The sequence below is a fragment of the Panulirus ornatus genome, chromosome 41, assembly GCF_036320965.1.
Source record: "Panulirus ornatus isolate Po-2019 chromosome 41, ASM3632096v1, whole genome shotgun sequence".
NCBI lineage: Eukaryota > Metazoa > Arthropoda > Malacostraca > Decapoda > Palinuridae > Panulirus > Panulirus ornatus.
Window position 1 is genome coordinate 15,438,618 of NC_092264.1, and position 21,237 is coordinate 15,459,854.

The 21,237-nt window shown below is 38.5% G+C and overlaps 1 protein-coding gene across 4 annotated transcripts in view; it reads left to right on the forward strand.

Annotated features, from left to right (window-relative positions):
- Positions 1-21,237, forward strand: part of LOC139761703 (fumarate hydratase, mitochondrial-like) — a 29,080-nt gene that overhangs the window by 2,038 nt on the left and 5,805 nt on the right. For 2 of the 4 annotated variants that reach the window (XM_071686067.1, XM_071686066.1), the window contains exons 2-7: positions 10,572-10,604; positions 12,774-12,908; positions 13,144-13,308; positions 13,925-14,050; positions 15,551-15,706; positions 18,693-18,869. In XM_071686067.1, coding sequence (XP_071542168.1) covers positions 10,572-10,604; positions 12,774-12,908; positions 13,144-13,308; positions 13,925-14,050; positions 15,551-15,706; positions 18,693-18,869 — 792 coding nt within the window. The remainder of the gene's footprint in view (positions 1-10,571; positions 10,605-12,773; positions 12,909-13,143; positions 13,309-13,924; positions 14,051-15,550; positions 15,707-18,692; positions 18,870-21,237) is intronic. The other 2 variants (XM_071686068.1, XM_071686069.1) reach the window with 1 other exon arrangement.

Consider the following 21,237-nt stretch of genomic DNA (forward strand, 5'->3'; position numbering starts at 1 on the left):
GGGATGTCTGGTGAGAATAAAAGGAGGCAACTTGTGGAGAAATGTAAAAGCTATAGTTTGGATGTGCAGGGGACTGGGGAAATGCATCTCCTTGGGTAGGGTGTGTGGAGGGAAAATAGAAATGATGAATTTAAGTTATATGGGATGACATGGGAGGAGTGGTATAGACAGTCTTGAATGAATGAAAATTTTTCAAGGAAGAGGGAAGGAAGGATATCTCTGACAGTATGGGAGGGGTGTTACAGAACTTGGATGGAATGGATCAAGAATGGTGTAGGTGAAAGGAGAGACTGGAATATTGAAGTATGTACGTGTGCCTGTGAATATGAAGTCTGTGTGAGATAAGGATGAAATGAAGCATTTCTGGAGAAATTTGAGTAATTGGGCAAGTGATTTTAAGATGGAGAGAAAGGTGGTTGTAAAGGGTGATATGAATGTGAAGGTGTGATGAAATTGGTGAGATAGCTGGTAAATGGGGAGTGCTTGGAGTAAACGAGAATGGAAGTTATCTTGTGGATCTCTGTGCATAGAAGGGTTTATTCCTAGCAAACGCCTTTTTTCAGCTCAAGATGATCCATAAGTATACATAGATGAGAATTGATGAAAAAGAAGAGCAGAAAGGCTTGCTTGACCATGTTGCAGTGGATGACGGGTCGAGATAGGCTGTGCTGGATGCTAGGGTTGTGAGGGGATCCTTTGGAGACTGACCGTTTCACAGTTCTTGTGTTGGTGAGGATCAGGGAGAAGTGGAGGTATGGTGTAAAGAAAAATATGAAAGGAGCGTGACCAAAAGTTTAGGTGGAGGTGCATTAAAAGTAGGGCTGCTGTCATTGGTGAATGAGGTGTTTAAAATGTTTAGAGGAAGACTGTTAAAGGTTGTAGAATTAGTAGTTGGATACAAGATCAAGTGATAGAAGAATAAAAAAGGAAATTCATGGTGGATGGATGAGATTAGAAATGCTGTGGGAGAGAAGAAAAAGGCATTTGGTAGACTGTTCGAAATGAATGTACCAGTGGAACTTCAACAGAGGAGGAGGAAAGAATACAAGACGTGTAAGTGGAATGTCAAGATGCTGATAGAGGAAAGCAGGTAAAGAGTAAATGAAGATTTTGGAAGCAAGTTGAGTGAAAAGTTTAAGGAAAATAAGAAATTTTACTGGAAAGAGTGAAAAAGGAAAAGGGTAGATGTAAGAGTGGAAATGTTAAATGTGAAAAGTAAGAAAGGGGAGAATGAATGTGGGCACATGCTGCCTTTCTTTGTCTGCTCCTGATGTTGCTGTCTCACTAATGCAGAAAATGGCAATCATGAATGAATGTATATTTTATTATTTTTGCATTTTATTTTATTATACTTGATCATTGCTTCCCACATCAGCGAGGTAGTGCCAGAAAACAGATGAAGAATGGCCCATCCACTCATATACACATATATATACTGGAAAGGGAGCTGTGGTTTCGGTGCATTATTACATGACAGCTAGAGACTGTGTGAATGAATGTGGCCTTTGTTGTCTTTTCCTAGCGCTACCTCGCGCGCACGAGGGGGGAGGGGGGTGAATTTGAATGAATGAAGGAAGACAGTATGAATTATGTACATGTGTATATATGTATATGTCTGTGTGTGTATTTATATGCATACGTTGAGATGTATAGGTATATATATTTGCGTGTGTGGACGTGTATGTATATACATGTGTATGTGGGTGGGTTGGGCCATTCTTTCGTCTGTTTCCTTGCACTACCTCGCTAACGTGGGAGACAGTGACAAAGCAAAATAGATAAATGAATAAATATATATATTTTTTTTTTTTTTTTTTTTTTTTGCCGCTGTCTCCCGCGTTTGCGAGGTAGCGCAAGGAAACAGACGAAAGAAATGGCCCAACCCACCCCCATACACATGTATATACATACGTCCACACACGCAAATATACATACCTACAAAGCTTTCCATGGTTTACCCCAGACGCTTCACATGCCCTGATTCAATCCACTGACAGCACGTCAACCCCGGTATACCACATCGATCCAATTCACTCTATTCCTTGCCTTCCTTTCACCCTCCTGCATGTTCAGGCCCCGATCACACAAAATCTTTTTCACTCCATCTTTCCACCTCCAATTTGGTCTCCCACTTCTCCTCGTTCCCTCCACCTCCGACTCATATATCCTCTTGGTCAATCTTTCCTCACTCATTCTCTCCATGTGCCCAAACTATTTCAAAACACCCTCTTCTGCTCTCTCAACCACGCTCTTTTTATTTCCACACATCTCTCTTACCCTTACGTTACTTACTCGATCAAACCACCTCACACCACACATTGTCCTCAAACATCTCATTTCCAGCACATCCATCCTCCTGTGCACAACTCTATCCATAGTCCACTCCTCGCAACCATACAACATTGTTGGAACCACTATTCCTTCAAACATACCCATTTTTGCTTTCCGAGATAATGTTCTCGACTTCCACACATTCTTCAAGGCTCCCAGGATTTTCGCCCCCTCCCCCACCCTATGATTCACTTTCGCTTCCATGGTTCCATCCGCTGCCAGATCCACTCCCAGATATCTAAAACAGTTTACTTCCTCCAGTTTTTCTCCATTCAAACTTACCTCCCAATTGACTTGACCCTCAACCCTACTGTACCTAATAACCTTGCTCTTATTCACATTTACTCTTAACTTTCTTCTTTCACACACTTTACCAAACTCAGTCACCAGCTTCTGCAGTTTCTCACATGAATCAGCCACCAGCGCTGTATCATCAGCGAACAACAACTGACTCACTTCCCAAGCTCTCTCATCCACAACAGACTTCATTCTTGCCCCTCTTTCCAAAACTCTTGCATTCACCTCCCTAACAACCCCATCCATAAACAAATTAAACAACCATGGAGACATCACACACCCCTGCCGCAAACCTACATTCACTGAGAACCAATCACTTTCCTCTCTTCCTACACGTACACATGCCTTACATCCTCGATAAAAACTTTTCACTGCTTCTAACAACTTGCCTCCCACACCATATATTCTTAATACCTTCCACAGAGCATCTCTATCAACTCTATCATATGCCTTCTCCAGATCCATAAATGCTACATACAAATCCATTTGCTTTTCTAAGTATTTTTCACATGCATTCTTCAAAGCAAACACCTGATCCACACATCCTCTACCACTTCTGAAACCACACTGCTCTTCCCCAATCTGATGCTCTGTACATGCCTTCACCCTCTCAATCCATACCCTCCCATATAATTTACCAGGAATACCCTACAAACTTATACCTCTGTAATTTGAGGACTCACTCTTATCCCCTTTGCCTTTGTACAATGGCACTATGCACACATTCCGCCAATCCTCAGGCACCTCACCATGAGTCATACATACATTAAATAACCTTACCAACCGGTCAACAATACAGTCACCCCCTTTTTTAATAAATTCCACTGCAATACCATCCAAACCTGCTGGCTTGCCGGCTTTCATCTTCCGCAAGTTTTTACTACCTCTTCTCTGTTTACCAAATCATTTTCCCCAACCCTCTCACTTTGCACACCACCTCGACCAAGACACCCTATATCTGCCACTCTATCATCAAACACATTCTTCAAAATACTCACTCCATCTCCTTCTCACATCACCACTACTTGTTATCACCTCCCCATTAGCGCCCTTCACTGAAGTTCCCATTTGCTCCCTTGTCTTACGCACCCTTATTTACCTCCTTCCAGAGCATCTTTTTATTCTCCCTAAAATTTACTGATAGTCTCTCACCCCAACTCTCATTTGCCCTTTTTTTCACCTCTTGCACCTTTCTCTTGACCTCCTGTCTCTTTCTTTTATACATCTCCCACTCAATTGCATTTTTTTCCTGCAAAAATCGTCCAAATGCCTCTCTCTTCTCTTTCACTAATACTCTTACATATATATATATATATATATATATTTTTTTTTTTTTTTTTTTTTAAACTATTTGCCATTTCCCGCATTAGTGAGGTAGCATTAAGAACAGAGGAATGGGCCTTTGAGGGAATATCCTTACCTGGCCCCGTTCTCTGTTCCTTTTGGAAAATTGAAAAAAAAATAATGAGAAGGGAGGATTTCCAGCCCCCCGCTCCCTCCCCTTTTATATATATATATATATATATATATATATATATATATATATATATATATATATATATTTTTTTTTTTGTCGCTGTCTCCTGCGTTTGTGAGGTAGCGCAAGGAAACATGAAAGAAATGGCCCACCCCACCCCCATACACATGTATATACATACGTCCACACACGCAAATATACATACCTACACAGCTTTCCATGGTTTACCCCAGACGCTTCACATGCCCTGATTCAATCCACTGACAGCATGTCAACCCCGGTATACCACATCGATCCAATTCACTCTATTCCTTGCCCTCCTTTCACTCTCCTGCATGTTCAGGCCCCGATCACACAAAATCTTTTTCACTCTATCTTTCCACCTCCAATTTGGTCTCACACTTCTCCTCGTTCCCTCCACCTCCGACTCATATATCCTCTTGGTCAATCTTTCCTCACTCATTCTCTCCATGTGCCCAAACCATTTCAAAACACCCTCTTCTGCTCTCTCAACCACGCTCTTTTTATTTCCACACATCTCTCTTACCCTTACGTTACTTACTCGATCAAACCACCTCACACCACACATTGTCCTCAAACATCTCATTTCCAGCACATCCATCCTCCTGCGCACAACTCTATCCATAGCCCACAACTCGCAACCATACAACATTGTTGGAACCACTATTCCTTCAAACATACCCATTTTTGCTTTCGGAGCTAATGTTCTCGACTTCCACACATTCTTCAAGGCTCCCAGGATTTTCACCCCCTCCCCCACCCTATGATTCACTTCCGCTTCCATGGTTCCATCCGCTGCCAGATCCACTCCCAGATATCTAAAACACTTTACTTCCTCCAGTTTTTCTCCATTCAAACTTACCTTCCAATTGACTTGACCCTCAACCCTACTGTACCTAATAACCTTGCTCTTATTCACATTTACTCTTAACTTTCTTCTTTCACACACTTTACCAAACTCAGTCACCAGCTTCTGCAGTTTCTCACATGAATCAGCCACCAGCGCTGTATCATCAGCGAACAACAACTGACTCACTTCCCAAGCTCTCTCATCCCCAACAGACTTCATTCTTGCCCCTCTTTCCAAAACTCTTGCATTCACCTCCCTAACAACCCCATCCATAAACAAATTAAACAACCATGGAGACATCACACACCCCTGCCGCAAACCTACATTCACTGAGAACCAATCACTTTCCTCTCTTCCTACATGTACACATGCCTTACATCCTCGATAAAAACTTTTCACTGCTTCTAACAACTTGCCACCCACACCATATATTCTTAATACCTTCCACAGAGTATCTCTATCAACTCTATCATATGCATTCTCCAGATCCATAAATGCTACATACAAATCCATTTGCTTTTCTAAGTATTTTTCACATACATTCTTCAAAGCAAACACTTGATCCACACATCCTCTACCACTTCTGAAACCACACTGCTCTTCCCCAATCTGATGCTCTGTACATGCCTTCACCCTCTCAATCCATACCCTCCCATATAATTTACCAGGAATACTCAACAAACTTATACCTTTGTAATTTGAGCACTCACTCTTATCCCCTTTGCCTTTGTACAATGGCACTATGCACGCATTCCGCCAATCCTCAGGCACCTCACCATGAGTCATACATACATTAAATAACCTTACCAACCAGTCAACAATACAGTCACCCCCTTTTTTAATAAATTCCACTGCAATGCCATCCAAACCTGCTGCCTTGCCGGCTTTCATCTTCCGCAAGTTTTTACTACCTCTTCTCTGTTTACCAAATCATTTTCCCCAACCCTCTCACTTTGCACACCACCTCGACCAAGACAACCTTTATCTGCCACTCTATCATCAAACACATTCTTCAAATTACTCACTCCATCTTCTCATATCACCACTACTTGTTATCACCTCCCCATTAGCGCCCTTCACTGAAGTTCCCATTTGCTCCCTTGTCCTACGCACTTTAATTACCTCCTTCCAGAACATCTTTTTATTCTCCCTAAAATTTAATGATACTCTCTCACCCCAACTCTCATTTGCCCTCTTTTTCACCTCTTGCTCCTTTCTCTTGACCTCCTGTCGCTTTCTTTTATACATCTCCGACTCAATTGCATTTTTTCCCTGCAAAAATCGTCCAAATGCCTCTCTCTTCTCTTTCACTAATAATCTTACTTCTTCATCCCACCACTCACTACCCTTTCTAATCAACCCACCTCCCACGCTTCTCATGCCACAAGCATCTTTTGCGCAATCCATCACTGATTCCCTAAATACATCCCATTTTTCCCCCACTCCCCTTACTTCCATTGTTCTCACCTTTTTCCATTCTGTACTTAGTCTCTCCTGGAACTTCCTCACACAAGTCTCCTTCCCAAGCTCACTTACTCTCACCACCCTCTTCACTCCAACATTCACTCTTCTTTTCTGAAAACCCATACAAATCTTCACCTTAGCCTCCACAAGATAATGATCAGACATCCCTCCAGTTGCACTTCTCAGCACATTTACATCCAAAAGTCTCTCTTTCGTATATATATATATATATATATATATATATATATATATATATATATATATACACTGACCTATACATATATACAGATGCACATATTCATACTTGCTTGCCCTCATCCATTCCTGGCGCCACCCCGCCCCACAGGAAACAGTGTAACTATTTTTTTTTTATTTGCTTTTTCTTGCATCAGCAAGGTAGTGTTAAGAACAGATGACTGAGCCTTAGAGTGAGAATCCTCACTCAGCCCCCTCTGCTGTTCCTTCTTTTGGAAAAGTAGAAACTGGAGGGGAGGATTTCCAGCCCCCCACTCCCATGTGTGAAAGCATGGAAAGGTCTGTGGGGCCTGGATGTGGAGAGGGAGTTGTGGTTTTGGTGCATTACACATTACAGCTAGAGACTGAGTGTGAATGAATGTGACCTTTTGTCTTTTCCTAGCGCTACCTCGCGGGGGAGGGGGAGATGCCATTTCACGTGTGGCAGGGTGGCGATGGGAACGAATAAAGGCAGCAAGTATGAATATGTACATGTGTATGTATGTATATGTCTGTGTATGTATATATATATATATATGTATACATTGAAATGTATAGGTATATACATGCCTTGCTTCAATCCATAAAGGTAAGATTACTGACCAAAAACACTCGCATGCAGAAAACAAAATCTGGATTTTGGATTAATGGTAATGCTAAAGAAACTCAGTAGTCACTTTTAATGTTATTTTTTGGTATGACTTCCATCTTAGGATCTCAAGATTTCTAAAAAGTAACAGGCATTACTTTACAATGTGCATTTTCCTACATAGGATGTTGCCTAGTCATTGTGCTTTTGCTGCCTAGTATAATATAGTGCATGAGTAATGCTATGTATATTATGCAATACATATATGTGGAAAGGCTCTTCACACTCTGAGGGATGATCAAATTATAGATTAGTTATTTCGATAACGGTAAATTCTTTATTATTAATACAAAGCCTTCATAGTTGTTTACACTTCAGAATTATTTGCGGATTATACAAATGATGGAAAAAAAAGAAGAATCCCTTTTGTGGATATAGTATCCTTACATATCCTGGTTCATATCATTTGTGTTTTTTGATGTGTGACTTCTTACATGAGTTGATGGGAAGTATTTTTGATGTTTATATATCACTTTTAATGCCTACATAAGTTCGTGTATGAGTTGTTTGTAGCTGATCATGAAATTTACTTTAGATGCAATATACAACACCTATAGTAGAATGGATTGTAGATTTATTGAAGGATGACCAGACTTGTGCATGTGATAATCCCCTTATAAGTCATTGGAAGTGATATTAAAAGTTGTATAAACCAAAATTATGTGAGGTATTGAAAGAAGGCTCCTTGGCACTCACAATTTGGGGCAATAACCCAAGCATGTACAATTCTTGGCTATGACCCAAACAGCTGTGCTTTTGGAATGTTTCTACCACCTGAATAGATAGAAAAATTCTCAGATTTCCTGGTTCTGAGAGGTGGTTTAAGCAAAATATTAACATATTTGTTTCTTTATTTTGTATAATTATTTGTTCATTAAGATATCCTGTTTTACATTATCTTTAGCTCTATGGTGCACAGATGATTCTTTGAGAGAAAGCAGTGAACAAAATGCTGCTGAAGCCAACAGGATAAGCACATGGATGAGCAAAGACCAACCCAAGTGTTACTTTACCTCACCTCACCTTACCTATCTGCTCCAGTACTAATGTAGGGGCTCCAACAGTCAGAGAGTGTGGCAATGTTGTGGGGCAACTACATGACAATGGAGGAAAATAAGACTAAACTTATTTTTTTCAATATGACATCAGTATCAGTAGGGCAAGTAATTCAGGAGGATGTTTGGAGGGTTGTCACTGACCTGGACAGTGTGTTCTGGCACATATTTTTGAATACAAAGTTTCCAAAATTTTCTGTCGTTGATAGTGGACCATCAAGCCAGTAGGTTCTGGCCATGTCTTTAGGCCTAATTTTTGCAACCAGGATAGTTACAAAATTGGTGGCTCTAGCTTGTAGCCCCTGTGGGGAAGATGGATCAAATTCATACCTACTTGAAAGACTGACTTGTGTATGCAGACTTGCTTCAGGAATGTCCAGAAATTCTTGAGGTAGTGCAAAAGTCAAGAGACAGTTTTAACTTCTTACAGCAAAAAAATAAGTTAATGGCTCCCTTACAGATAGTAGAATCATAATATCTAGATTCCCATCCAACAGTTCATTCAGTTTAATTTCATTAGTTTGCATTTATTAAGGAATTGATCATGATATTCCTTTATTAATTAGTCACCATAATGTTGATTTTTGGCTGGTTTTTGTGTTGTTCATACTTTTTTTGATTTACTGTAGATGTACATGAAGATTCTTGTTGAGATATCCAGAATGAAAATCCAAATTGTTTCCATTGGAGATTTGGTAGGCAGCCACCGTCTAGGGAGGTATTACTGATACTACCCGCCAGGGTATTAGATGGGTTAGTGATGGCTGCATAGTGAGCCAGCACTTCACTGGTTGTCTAGTTGTACTCCTCTGACCCAGGTATCTATCTTTGCTTTCTGCCACAAACATATGGCCTCTCCTTGTTACACATGAGACTTGATTACACTTAACTCACACAGCTCATTCTCTGTGACTAGATTTTTTTCACTAAGTGCTATGCACTACTCCTGCCCTTTAGTAAAGTGGTAGGTGCAATACATTAAACTAGTAGGTAGGAATATTAGATAGGAGCGTTTATGTAGAAACATTAGGTGGAAGTAGTAGTATGACCATTTAGATGAGAGCATTAGATAATAGTAGTTGGTTGGAACATTAGGTAGAAGTAGTCAGTAGGAATGTTTGGTTGGAGCCTCTAGAAACATTGTGCTAAGTTGCTCTTTGCCAGTGGCCTGTTAAGGGCAAGACACTAAAAGGCTGAGAAGTTGCACTGGAGTTCACCAATTATAGAGACTTTTGCTGTGGTCACCCCTTTAAGGGAGTTCCTGAAGGGAATGGGTGTCAGAGATATAGATAGATAGGATATGATCTTAATTAGGAGGATATTGATTACAACAATATTACTGTAGTGTCTTAGTAATTTTATGCATATTTTCTGTAGCAAACTTGACTGAAACATAAAAAGTTAAAATTTTAGGAACCATATTGTGACTATTTAAAGATGTAGTTGGCAAGGATGTTTTTAGGATTGTGGTAACAGTAGTTAGATCCATGAATTGGATTAAATTGAATATCATGTACAGTATTTAATAGATCATGAATTAACATTTTTTATATCAGAGTTAGTGTATAAAACATATGTCAGTAACCTATATTATAAACACTTTAGTGCCAAACAGACCGCAGGAAGTTGGTGGATATTAGGTTGGTAACTGTAGATGATACACTGTAGATGTAAATCTCGTTATAAATTTTGTTCTTAAGTGCTCTTAGACACTGTATTATGCCTTGTAAAGTATATTTTATTTGAAATGAGAAATGTCATCTGTGCTTGCTTTTGTGTAAATTTGTTTCTGGTTTCATGAAAGTAGAATTCCATACTATCATTACCTGTAGCCAACCGTAATAATCTTTGTCCTTTACTTCAGTTTTTAAAATATAAGTTGTGTATCTTAGAGCTAACTGCCTTATATGGCTGTATTAGAGAAGAGGAGGTGAAGGATGCATTTTGGAGAGAACTTGAACACAATATGGAGATTTGTTCAAGGGAGTTTAACTCATTTTGATGGGTTAGAAGAGACTTATGGAAGGTGGAATGTAAGAATGGATGAAAACAATTAGTAGATACATGCACCATGTATACAGTAACATCAAGCCATAGATATTGTAGAAATAACTTATGTTTCATGTTTGTTGGTTATTAACATTTATCACTAATTTTGATGATTAATTATTTGCACTTTAATTTCTTTGCCAGAAAACAAAAGTAGGGAAAGCCAAATTCAGGAAGGTAAGATTTTTCTCATTGTCTGTAGAAATAGTATCAGACGCCTGAAACTTTATCATGCATGAACTGGGTGACTGTGTATTTCACAGATGATACTTCTTGCTTGAAGTTTCATAACTAATCTTCCTTAAATTCAAGGAAGAGGAAATTTCTGCTTGTTTGCACAAAATTATGCACAGCACACTTTTTAATTTACTTCTGGTTGGTGCTCTGTATCTAGTTGAGACCACTGTAGTATTTGATTTCGCACACAATTTCAAAAAGATTTTTATGTATGTGAATATTAAACTGAACTGATGTTGTGTTTTGGTCTTTTTGAAAGATGGCCCTTAGTACTGCTGGTGCTCTGCTGTCCAACTTTGTATCCACTCTGTTAAATGCTTTGCTCGAAAGTTTTCTCGCTTCTGTTTATCCTATTCAATTGCAGTTAATGCATATACTGTGATGATAATGACCTGAAAAGGTTACCTTTCCCTTTTTCAAATTCAAAGTTAGGGGGATAAGGTTACTGATGCCTTGATAAATGGGTCAGTCATATGTCTGGTAATGCAGTGCTGGCTGACAAACACAGCACTGTCTTGACTTTAAGATAAGGTGTTGAGGGGAACTTTTTATTGAAAAAATAATTATTTTGGTAACACTACATTGATAAAGTAAAACTCACAGCTTACAGAATAACTGATTTACTGGACCTCATGTGCATGCAATTAAGAAGCTGCACTCATTTCATTGTTGGCATCAAAGCTGACGGTTTGAAAGAAGTGTGAAAAGATTTGTTTACCAATAGATTTAACTTGCATATCAGAAAAATGATTCAGAATATATGGGAGTGGCATACTAAAATCATCCTAAATTTTTAGTTGTGAAAATTTATCCTTGTTGCGTACGTACTTTTCAGAAAGCAGTTTAATTTACTTGTTCTGATGGATGTTTGTTGGTATCACAGAAGATGAAAAATTCAGTTAGAAATGCTCCTAGGAAGAGAAAAATATCATGTTTTGATATCATCTGTTACACTTCAGCATTATGTAAGAAAACTGATATAATATGAAAAAGCTTGAAACAAAAGGCTGATGTTACTAAGCGTATAGAGGAAATAAATGCAACAGAGGATATCTTGTTGTTAGAAACTACGTAGAGATGGAATTTTTTGACAAATCTGATTTATAAAAGAGTAAATGTGATTTCATTGGCTATTTGAAAATAGTTTTTTCTTTTTTCAAGGCTTTATAATTGCAGTTGTATAACCTTTGTTCATTCATAGAAGGTGCACAGTGAATAGAAAAGAAAGATTATACTCAACATGTTTTTAGCATTTAGAAATAGTTTCCCATGATTAAAGCTATAGTAACCTTTTCCTTCTCTGTGGTGTATTATTGCTGTGACAGATTAGTGTTTGCACACCATGTCTGGGAGTTTGTTCCAAATTGCAAAAGACGAAATCAGATGTCACTAGTTTGAAAATCAAAATGAATTCTGTGAAAAATCTAACAACCTTTAACTTTTCATATTTATCAGATGACAGGTGGGTGTTTTTATTGACAAGTCTTTTAAAGTTGATTTCCATGTTGGTATGCCATTCTCTGAGTGGAAAAAGGTATCTGCTATGTGGTTACAGTGAACAGTGCTTTTTATTTGGGTGTATTTACAATAAAATGATCATTATCAAGCAGGTGTTGGAAAAGGTAATTAACACTGATTTGTGCATTGTCAGTGAATGATGGCAGTTTTGCTGTGTAATGGCGGAGGAGGATAATCCTCCAACCTACTGTATATATTTTAGGATAACTTAAACTTTTGAATTTCATTTCCTAAAATCAGTAAGTGTGATTAGTAATTTGATGTGTAATAAGTACTGTCATCATTTATACATTTCTGAGATATTTTATATTTTATATCTAATGTGATTCATGTACAAGTTCAGTTCCTTTTTATTGCTATATATTGGTTACGTATAATTAGCCTCTTTATCAGTTCAGGTGTATATCATTGGTTTGGAGTTTTGGCTCTAATTTCTATTATGCTGCATGTCTCATCAAACAAATTAGGACAAAGTTTGTGCATGTTCTAATAAGGGTATAATTTATGTTTATCTTCATTCATGGGGAGTGATTATTCCATTTTATGCACCTAATTTCTCTTAGGATTGAGATGTATCATGAATATTTTCAGAGTAGTAAAGAAGGAGTGAGGAAGGAAACTGATACCTTTGGTGAATTAGAAGTCCCCAACAGCAAATATTATGGAGCTCAGACTGTACGCTCTGTTATGAACTTTCCAATTGGTGGAGATACTGAACGCATGCCGGTTAGTATTTCATAAAGCATCATATATCTTCTAAAAATGATGAAAAATTCAAGAAAGTTGCCTTAAAATTAGTACATCATTGAATGATATTATTTCTGTACTTGTAAAAGATTTGATAGTTTGAAAATGTACATTATGGCTTCAAAAAGCAAATAATATATAGTATTTGGTCATATGTAATGAACATGTGGAGAATAGTATTTCTCCTTTTGTTAATTATGTTTGAATATTAAAGTTGCCAGTGATCAAGGCCTTCGGAGTATTGAAGAAGGCTGCTGCTGAGGTGAACAAGGAATATGGTCTTGATGCAACTGTTGCTGAAGCTATATCTAAAGCTGCAGATGAAGTCATTAGTGGTGAATTGTATCATGAACACTTTCCACTTGTCATCTGGCAGACGGTTAGTTGTGAATGTTTTTTTTTTTTTTACATCCGAGTTTGTGTGTGTAATTACTTGTTTGTGAAATCTGGCAAACTAGTCTTAACACTCCTGGTTATCCATCTCTTGTCTGTATTATCTCACATCATTTGTTTGATTGAGGTGGATCTGCAGGTTGTGCTGATATTTTTCAGACATATGAAAAGGATGAATGAAGGGAGATGAAGTGAGGGAGAAGAGGAAGACCAAGGAAGATTCGGAAGGATGAGATAAATGAGGCTTTGGGCATCAGGGCTTGAACATTTGAAGGGCCAGAGGTTTCCACTGGAGAGAAAGAATTGAGCAATGTTATGTATTGTGGGTGATGCACCATGAATGGGCTGAACCAAGGCATTCTAAGTGGTCAAAGAAAACCATGAAGTGGTTCATGAGGCTTGGCAGTGGATGTTGATCTGTAATTCATGATAGATTATACATGATGGCTAGGGATAAGATTTGTGCAAATGAGGATGTTGTTCATCAGTTTTTGGTACTACCACATTAGATTAGGAAAGGCAGTTGGGGATAAAAGATAATATTGATAGCACTTGTATATTGTTGAAAGATCCTATGTACAAATGATTTTATCTGCTTTCAGGGCTCTGGGACACAGTCCAACATGAATACTAATGAGGTAATTGCCAACCGTGCCATTGAACTCTTGGGAGGAGAACTAGGCTCAAAATCTCCAGTCCACCCAAATGATCATGTCAACAAAAGTCAGGTAATGTGATCATTGATTTTGATTGAGGCTGCATGGCACCAAATTCTTCCTTTGTATTTTAGATTATTTGTTGGTATAGGCATTTTGTAATGTTAGTGTATTTCATGTCTTCGTATGTTAATAGAGTATGATTGTAAATTGAGTACTGGTTTATTATGTTATCCTTTGAGAGATATTTTATGGTATGGATGTTGTTAAACATGGAGGTTAATGAAGTTATTAGCCATGTTTATGGAAGGAGGGAAGATAGTTTTTGATGAATATGTGGAGACAACACTGGACGAGACAAGGAAAGTTATTCAGAAATTTCTTGATGTACAGCTTTTGAAGTGTGTCTAATAATGGAAAGTCCTAAAGGAAGAGGAAGAGGTACATACCATTCCTTGCCTTCACTTTTATAAGGATTTGAGGAACTGCATAATCAGTTACAAGTTGATAGCTCACTGAAAATTATTATGGGATGTTGGTTAAGAGAAAGGCCCAGGGTCATCAGAGGTGTTGCAGTACAGTACAAAGGGTCATAGCTTTATCAGAAGGATAAGGAGAAGGCTTGTTAGGCAACATTTATTGATTTAGTAAAGGCATATGATAGCATTAATTGAGAATAGATGTGCAGGATGTTAAGAATGTTTGATGTGGTAAGGTGATACCCACTGTAAGCAAACTGTTGACAGTAACACTCTGACATATAGAAACTGTGCACCTTAGATCGTCCTTTGATTAACTTTTCTTGAACACTAATTTTTCATATCTTTTGACAACTCACTTGGTGTTTTTTGCTGTTTTTAGATGGTGGATGCCATCGTGTAGCTTTACTTAATGTAATCTTCCAGATGGAAATTCACAATGCTAATAAACAAAAAAAAAAAAAAAAGGAGAGCAACAGACACAACCACTTCAGATCCAAAACAGAGCAAAACTGTACTGAGTTGATGCAAAAATATCCAGGCTGAAGCATTCCCCAGACAGCGGAGGAATGAGTTCTGCAGATGTGCACCATTTCATCTTATGTGCACCAAAGTATGGAAGTATATATAGATTTACAGGATATAAACTGTGAACAGATTTTGATTATAACCCAGTCAAGCCACAGCACCTGAACCTATCCAACATCAGGCATTGTTGTGGGAAACCAAAAGAACTGAGTGGTTTGAACAAATAAACTCCCTCCAAACCCTTCATGGATCTTGTCTCAGAGCTTCTAGTATATATTCAAGAGTCTCACCTCCAGTCTCACAGGGTTTAAAGTATTTTAGTGCTTGTCTGGTTGACAGTATTCCATAAAATTCATGTAGATATGATTATGCTTTGTCTTTCAGTTTTTGAAGTGTTTAGTACCAAGATATTTTCTTTAATTTCTCTTGTCTCTTTTCATGCATATTGTCAATATTTTTCTTCTCTTTCTAATTTATATTGATTAATTTCTTCAGTCTTTCATGATTATTATGTGATCTGTGCATTACCTTTCAGAATTTATTATCTGATTATTTTTACTTTCAGAGCTCAAATGATACATACCCTACTGCAATGCACATTGCAACTGCTGTTGAAATTAACAATACGCTGTTGCCTGGTCTTGAGGCCTTGCATAAAGCTTTGGATGACAAGGCCAAAGAGTTTGCAGATATCATCAAAATTGGCCGTACTCATACCCAGGTGAATTTATTTGAATTTTCTTAACAAACATAACTTTTGTGCTAAATTTTACCTTGTGTAGACTGAGTGAAAAAATTTACATCTCTCATCAACATAGCTCCTTGCTTCTTTTCTTCCCTGTAGCTAGATATGCAAGTTAAGACATGAAATAGATTTGATACTGACCAGATACTTCAAAAGTGCAATCAATCTGCTTACCACTTATCATTGATTTCATTCCCAATTTTCATAGTTGCGTCAAGTACATTCAGCCTTTGAAATCGCTCATAGACTTTCCCAACTCATGACCCGTGTCTTAAAGTGAAACATGGATGTTCCGTGATGTAGAGGTCAGTGTTCCTGACAGTGGCACATTCACAGGCTGCCTAAGGTTAAGCGCTTAAGTTTCAATCCTTGTTGCAGCAGTCAGGCCACAGTCAACCTAGCTGTTCATCCACCCCTGGGAGTGGTTGATAAGATGGATACCCAGTTCAGGCTAGGGTGTATATGAATAATCATGTATATTTTTTTCATACTTGATTGCCATTTCCCATGATGGCAAGGTAGTGCCAAGAACAGAAGAAGAAACCCCACATCCACTCACATCCATTCCCTAGCTGTCATGTGTAATAGACTGAAACCACAGCTCCCTATCCACAGCTAGGCCCCACAGACATTTCGTTAGTTTACCCCGAAAGCTTTACATGCCCTGGTTTGGTCCATTAACAGCACATTAATGAGATGGCCTTGAATAGGGCCTCTAACAAAAAAAATGTACATAAACACATCTTGATTGTTCACTCTGCAGACTAAGAGATTGAATTTATTCTTACATAAACACATCTTGATTGTTCACTCTGCAGACTAAGAGATTGAATTTATTCTTTTGTTGCATCCAGTCCTCAGTTATTCCTCCTACATCTTTCTTAGAAATATCCTCAACTATAATAAGTTCTTTCATTGTATCTGTCCTGCTCTTTTGGAGCCAACACCATCCTTCTTATAACTTTACTACATATATATCCTTTGACTAACCTATCATCTGCTATATGATCTACATGGCCTTACTTCCCTTTCTAATGATTTTTTGACTCCAGATATTCCAACATCCTATTCTTTAGTCTTTTTTTTGTTCTCCTAATTCCAGCCATGTTATGCAGGTTATCTATCTTTGTTACTCTTATTACTATCCCAACATACATGCACATAGGTTTTACCTTTTTTAATTTTTTTTTTTTTTTTTTTTTTTTTTTTTCCCCAAAAGAAGGAACAGAGGGGGCCAGGTGAGGATATTCCCTTTAAGGCCTAGTCCTCTGTTCCTAACGCTACCTCGCTAACGCGGGAAATGGCGAATAGTTTAAAAGAAAGAAAAAAAAGGTTTTACCTCCATAAATCAGAGTTGGGACAGGTACCTCTTCATGCGAGCTTCTAGTAAACTTATTCCTGAAATTATTTCCATTTACCAGAGCTTTTTTGCATCCTAATTTCTCTCCCTTGCAGGACTACCTTTGAATTCAATTTTTCCACTATCATTATAATGGAACTTTTCTCCCAAATGTTGAAATTTTTCCTCTTCTTCCACTACTTCACCTTGGAGCTTGATATTACACTCAAATTTCTCATCCATTTCAAAAACTCTTTTTTAACACATACTTTCCCAGCTTCTTCATCATATATAAATCATCTCTTACTCATCTACTAACAACATAGCATCATTTGTATAAGCATTTGTGGCAGCTGCCATTATGTTTCTCTTTTGATAAGTATTACAGCTGCCTGGGATTCATGCTGATTAGTGACAGTGGTCCATTAAGCCAGTTATGCATGGCTGTCTTGTTTCCCACCCTGTCCCAAGTTGTTCTCATTCAGTTCTGCCTCATATATGTATGGGTTACTGGAACTATATCCATAATTTTTTTTAATCTCTTACATAACACTCATCAACGTGTAATTCATGCAATTATTTATCCTTTTTTTTTGTACATGTTTGCCATTCCTCCTGTGAGTGAGATAGCATCACGAATAGACGACTGCTGCAGAGGGAAGAATCCTCAGTTGGCTCTTTGCTCTGTTCCTCCTTTTTGAAAGTAACATAGGAAGGGAGGATTTCCAGCCACCTGCTCATGCCCCTTAGTTGCCTTCTACAACATATTCCCAAACTTAGGGATAAATTATGATTATTTATCCTAAATAGACTTTTTGTTCTTAGAGATAGGGGAGTAAGAAAACCACTCCTGTATCTCTTGCATACTGTAAGAGGCTCTTAAAAGGTTGGAGATGGGTGCAGGACACTTTCCCCTAAGTGTATTATCACTTTCCAAAAACAGGATTGAGCCAACTGAGGATTTCTCTTCAATGCATTAGGCTGGGAAGCTTCAATATGTCTGGATGTAACAAGAGTGAACGAAAGGGTGAGAGGTTCTGTGTGGGATGGTAGGAATCAAGAACATCTGTCTCTGAGAGAAACTAAGTTGAAGGGGAAGGAGTTAAAATGGCTCAGGAATGGTCAGGGGGTGAAGTTTAGGGTTAGTATGAGGGCTAGAGTAAAGGATGACAAAGATGGCTTAGGAGTGTGTTTAAGGGTGTTAGGAAGGGAGCTCTTCATTTTTTTGATAATGAAGAAGTACTTTATTTATTGCTTCACTCGAGACTATGTGTTAGGATATTTTGATTTTTTCTGTCCCCACCTACATTGAGGGAAGGGTGCTGTTTTCCATGCCTACAGTGAAAGGATTAATGTAAATTTTGCTTAAAACAGTCAATCAATTGATTTGAATTTTTGTTGCTGCCTTGACTGCATAATGTTTTTGTACTACTCTCTCAGACATTTTGAGGATAACTAACCTGTTGAAGGAAAAATAAAGTGGTATAAGAAGATATAGCTGGTAGGATGGATTGAGTCAAAGAAAGTGCTAGATGACTGTGGTAATTAAGGCAGAATGTTAATATGGTAGTAGTCTACTCTGATACAAGTCCATTGGATATTACCTTATTTTCATGACTGCAGGATGCTACTCCCCTGACCCTTGGCCAAGAGTTTAGTGGTTATGTCCAGCAAATAGACTTTGGTATCCAGCGAGTGAAGGCTTGTCTGCCACGCGTTTACATGTTGGCAGCTGGCGGCACAGCAGTTGGTACTGGACTGAACACCAGGATTGGCTTTGCTGAAAAAGTTGCTTCCAAGGTAAGTGGTGTGTATAACTCTGAATGGAAAGGAGTGACTACAGTCACCCTTCATCAAGTGAACCTTTATTCATTCTCATATTGAGTGTACCACATCTGGGTTAATTTAAAAGGGCCAAGTATCCTTAGAGAAGAAAATGAAAATTAGTCATTATAATGGGGTTCTCTTTTAGTGATTGTGGTACTATCATCCGTTATCACCCCTTTTTTCTTTTTTTTTTTGACTCTAATGATAATAGACACATTATTGAGATTTCACCTGTTAATGCAACTTCTGTTCCTGTACTGGATAGCTTGCTGTGGTACTGAAGAAGAGACATGATGTTTCTCTTGTACATTGTTGATTCAGTGAGCCAGAAGCCAAGGTTAAGTTGAACAACAGAAGGAATGTAAGTTTGGGCAGATATTTGAGGAATGCAGTAACCAGGATGTTTAAGGAATATTTTGTTCGAACCATTTTGATTTATGTTGGTAGTAGTTATTATCTTTTCATACAACTGCCCTGGGACCCCTTTCTTGAAATGCCCCTGGAATCATTATCTGTAGGTGGATATTGTTGCTTAGATTTTCACTCCTTTCACTCACCTTCCATTTTAATGTATTCATATTACACATTCATATTCATAACCTGCTCTTTTACAAAAAAGTGACCATACACACTACAAACTAAAGTGCACTTCAGGTTTAAAAGATATTCTTGTTGTCTACCTCAAATATGCATACTATGAATTTTGTAGTGTATAGCAGTACTTGTGGTATTTATGTCTCATGTACATTCATTAGAAAATAAGATACACTGAGCAATCTCAGTTAAATTAATTATTAGGAACTAGTTTACAGCTTTCATTCATACTAGTTCATTATATGACACTTATTTTAAGATCCTAAAAAGTGACTGTATTGTTGACTGGTTGGTAAGGTTATTTAATGTATGTATGACTCATGGTGAGGTGCCTGAGGATTGGCGGAATGCGTGCATAGTGCCATTGTACAAAGGCAAAGGGGATAAGAGTGAGTGCTCAAATTACAGAGGTATAAGTTTGTTGAGTATTCCTGGTAAATTATATGGGAGGGTATTGATTGAGAGGGTGAAGGCATGTACAGAGCATCAGATTGGGGAAGAGCAGTGTGGTTTCAGAAGTGGTAGAGGATGTGTGGATCAGGTGTTTGCTTTGAAGAATGTATGTGAGAAATACTTAGAAAAGCAAATGGATTTGTATGTAGCATTTATGGATCTGGAGAAGGCATATGATAGAGTTGATAGAGATGCTCTGTGGAAGGTATTAAGAATATATGGTGTGGGAGGCAAGTTGTTAGAAGCAGTGAAAAGTTTTTATCGAGGATGTAAGGCATGTGTACGTGTAGGAAGAGAGGAAAGTGATTGGTTCTCAGTGAATGTAGGTTTGCGGCAGGGGTGTCTGATGTCTCCATGGTTGTTTAATTTGTTTATGGATGGGGTTGTTAGGGAGGTGAATGCAAGAGTTTTGGAAAGAGGGGCAAGTATGAAGTCTGCTGGGGATGAGAGAGCTTGGGAAGTGAGTCAGTTGTTGTTCGGTGATAATACAGCGCTGGTGGCTGATTCATGTGAGAAACTGCAGAAGCTGGTGACTGAGTTTGGTAAAGTGTGTGAAAGAAGAAAGTTAAGAGTAAATGTGAATAAGAGCAAGGTTATTAGGTACAGTAGGGTTGAGGGTCAAGTCAATTGGGAGGTGAGTTTGAATGGAGAAAAACTGGAGGAAGTGAAGTGTTTTAGATATCTGGGAGTGGATCTGGCAGCGGATGGAACCATGGAAGCGGAAGTGGATCATAGGGTGGGGGAGGGGGCGAAAATCCTGGGGGCCTTGAAGAATGTGTGGAAGTCGAGAACATTATCTCGGAAAGCAAAAATGGGTATGTTTGAAGGAATAGTGGTTCCAGCAATGTTGTATGGTTGCGAGGCGTGGGCTATGGATAGAGTTGTGCGCAGGAGGATGGATGTGCTGGAAATGAGATGTTTGAGGACAATGTGTGGTGTGAGGTGGTTTGATCGAGTAAGTAACGTAAGGGTAAGAGAGATGTGTGGAAATAAAAAGAGCGTGGTTGAGAGAGCAGAAGAGGGTGTTTTGAAATGGTTTGGGCACATGGAGAGAATGAGTGAGGAAAGATTGACCAAGAGGATATATGTGTCGGAGGTGGAGGGAATGAGGAGAAGAGGGAGACCAAATTGGAGGTGGAAAGATGGAGTGAAAAAGATTTTGTGTGATCGGGGCCTGAACATGCAGGAGGGTGAAAGGAGGGCAAGGAATAGAGTGAATTGGATCGATGTGGTATACCGGGGTTGACGTGCTGTCAGTGGATTGAATCAGGGCATGTGAAGCGTCTGGGGTAAC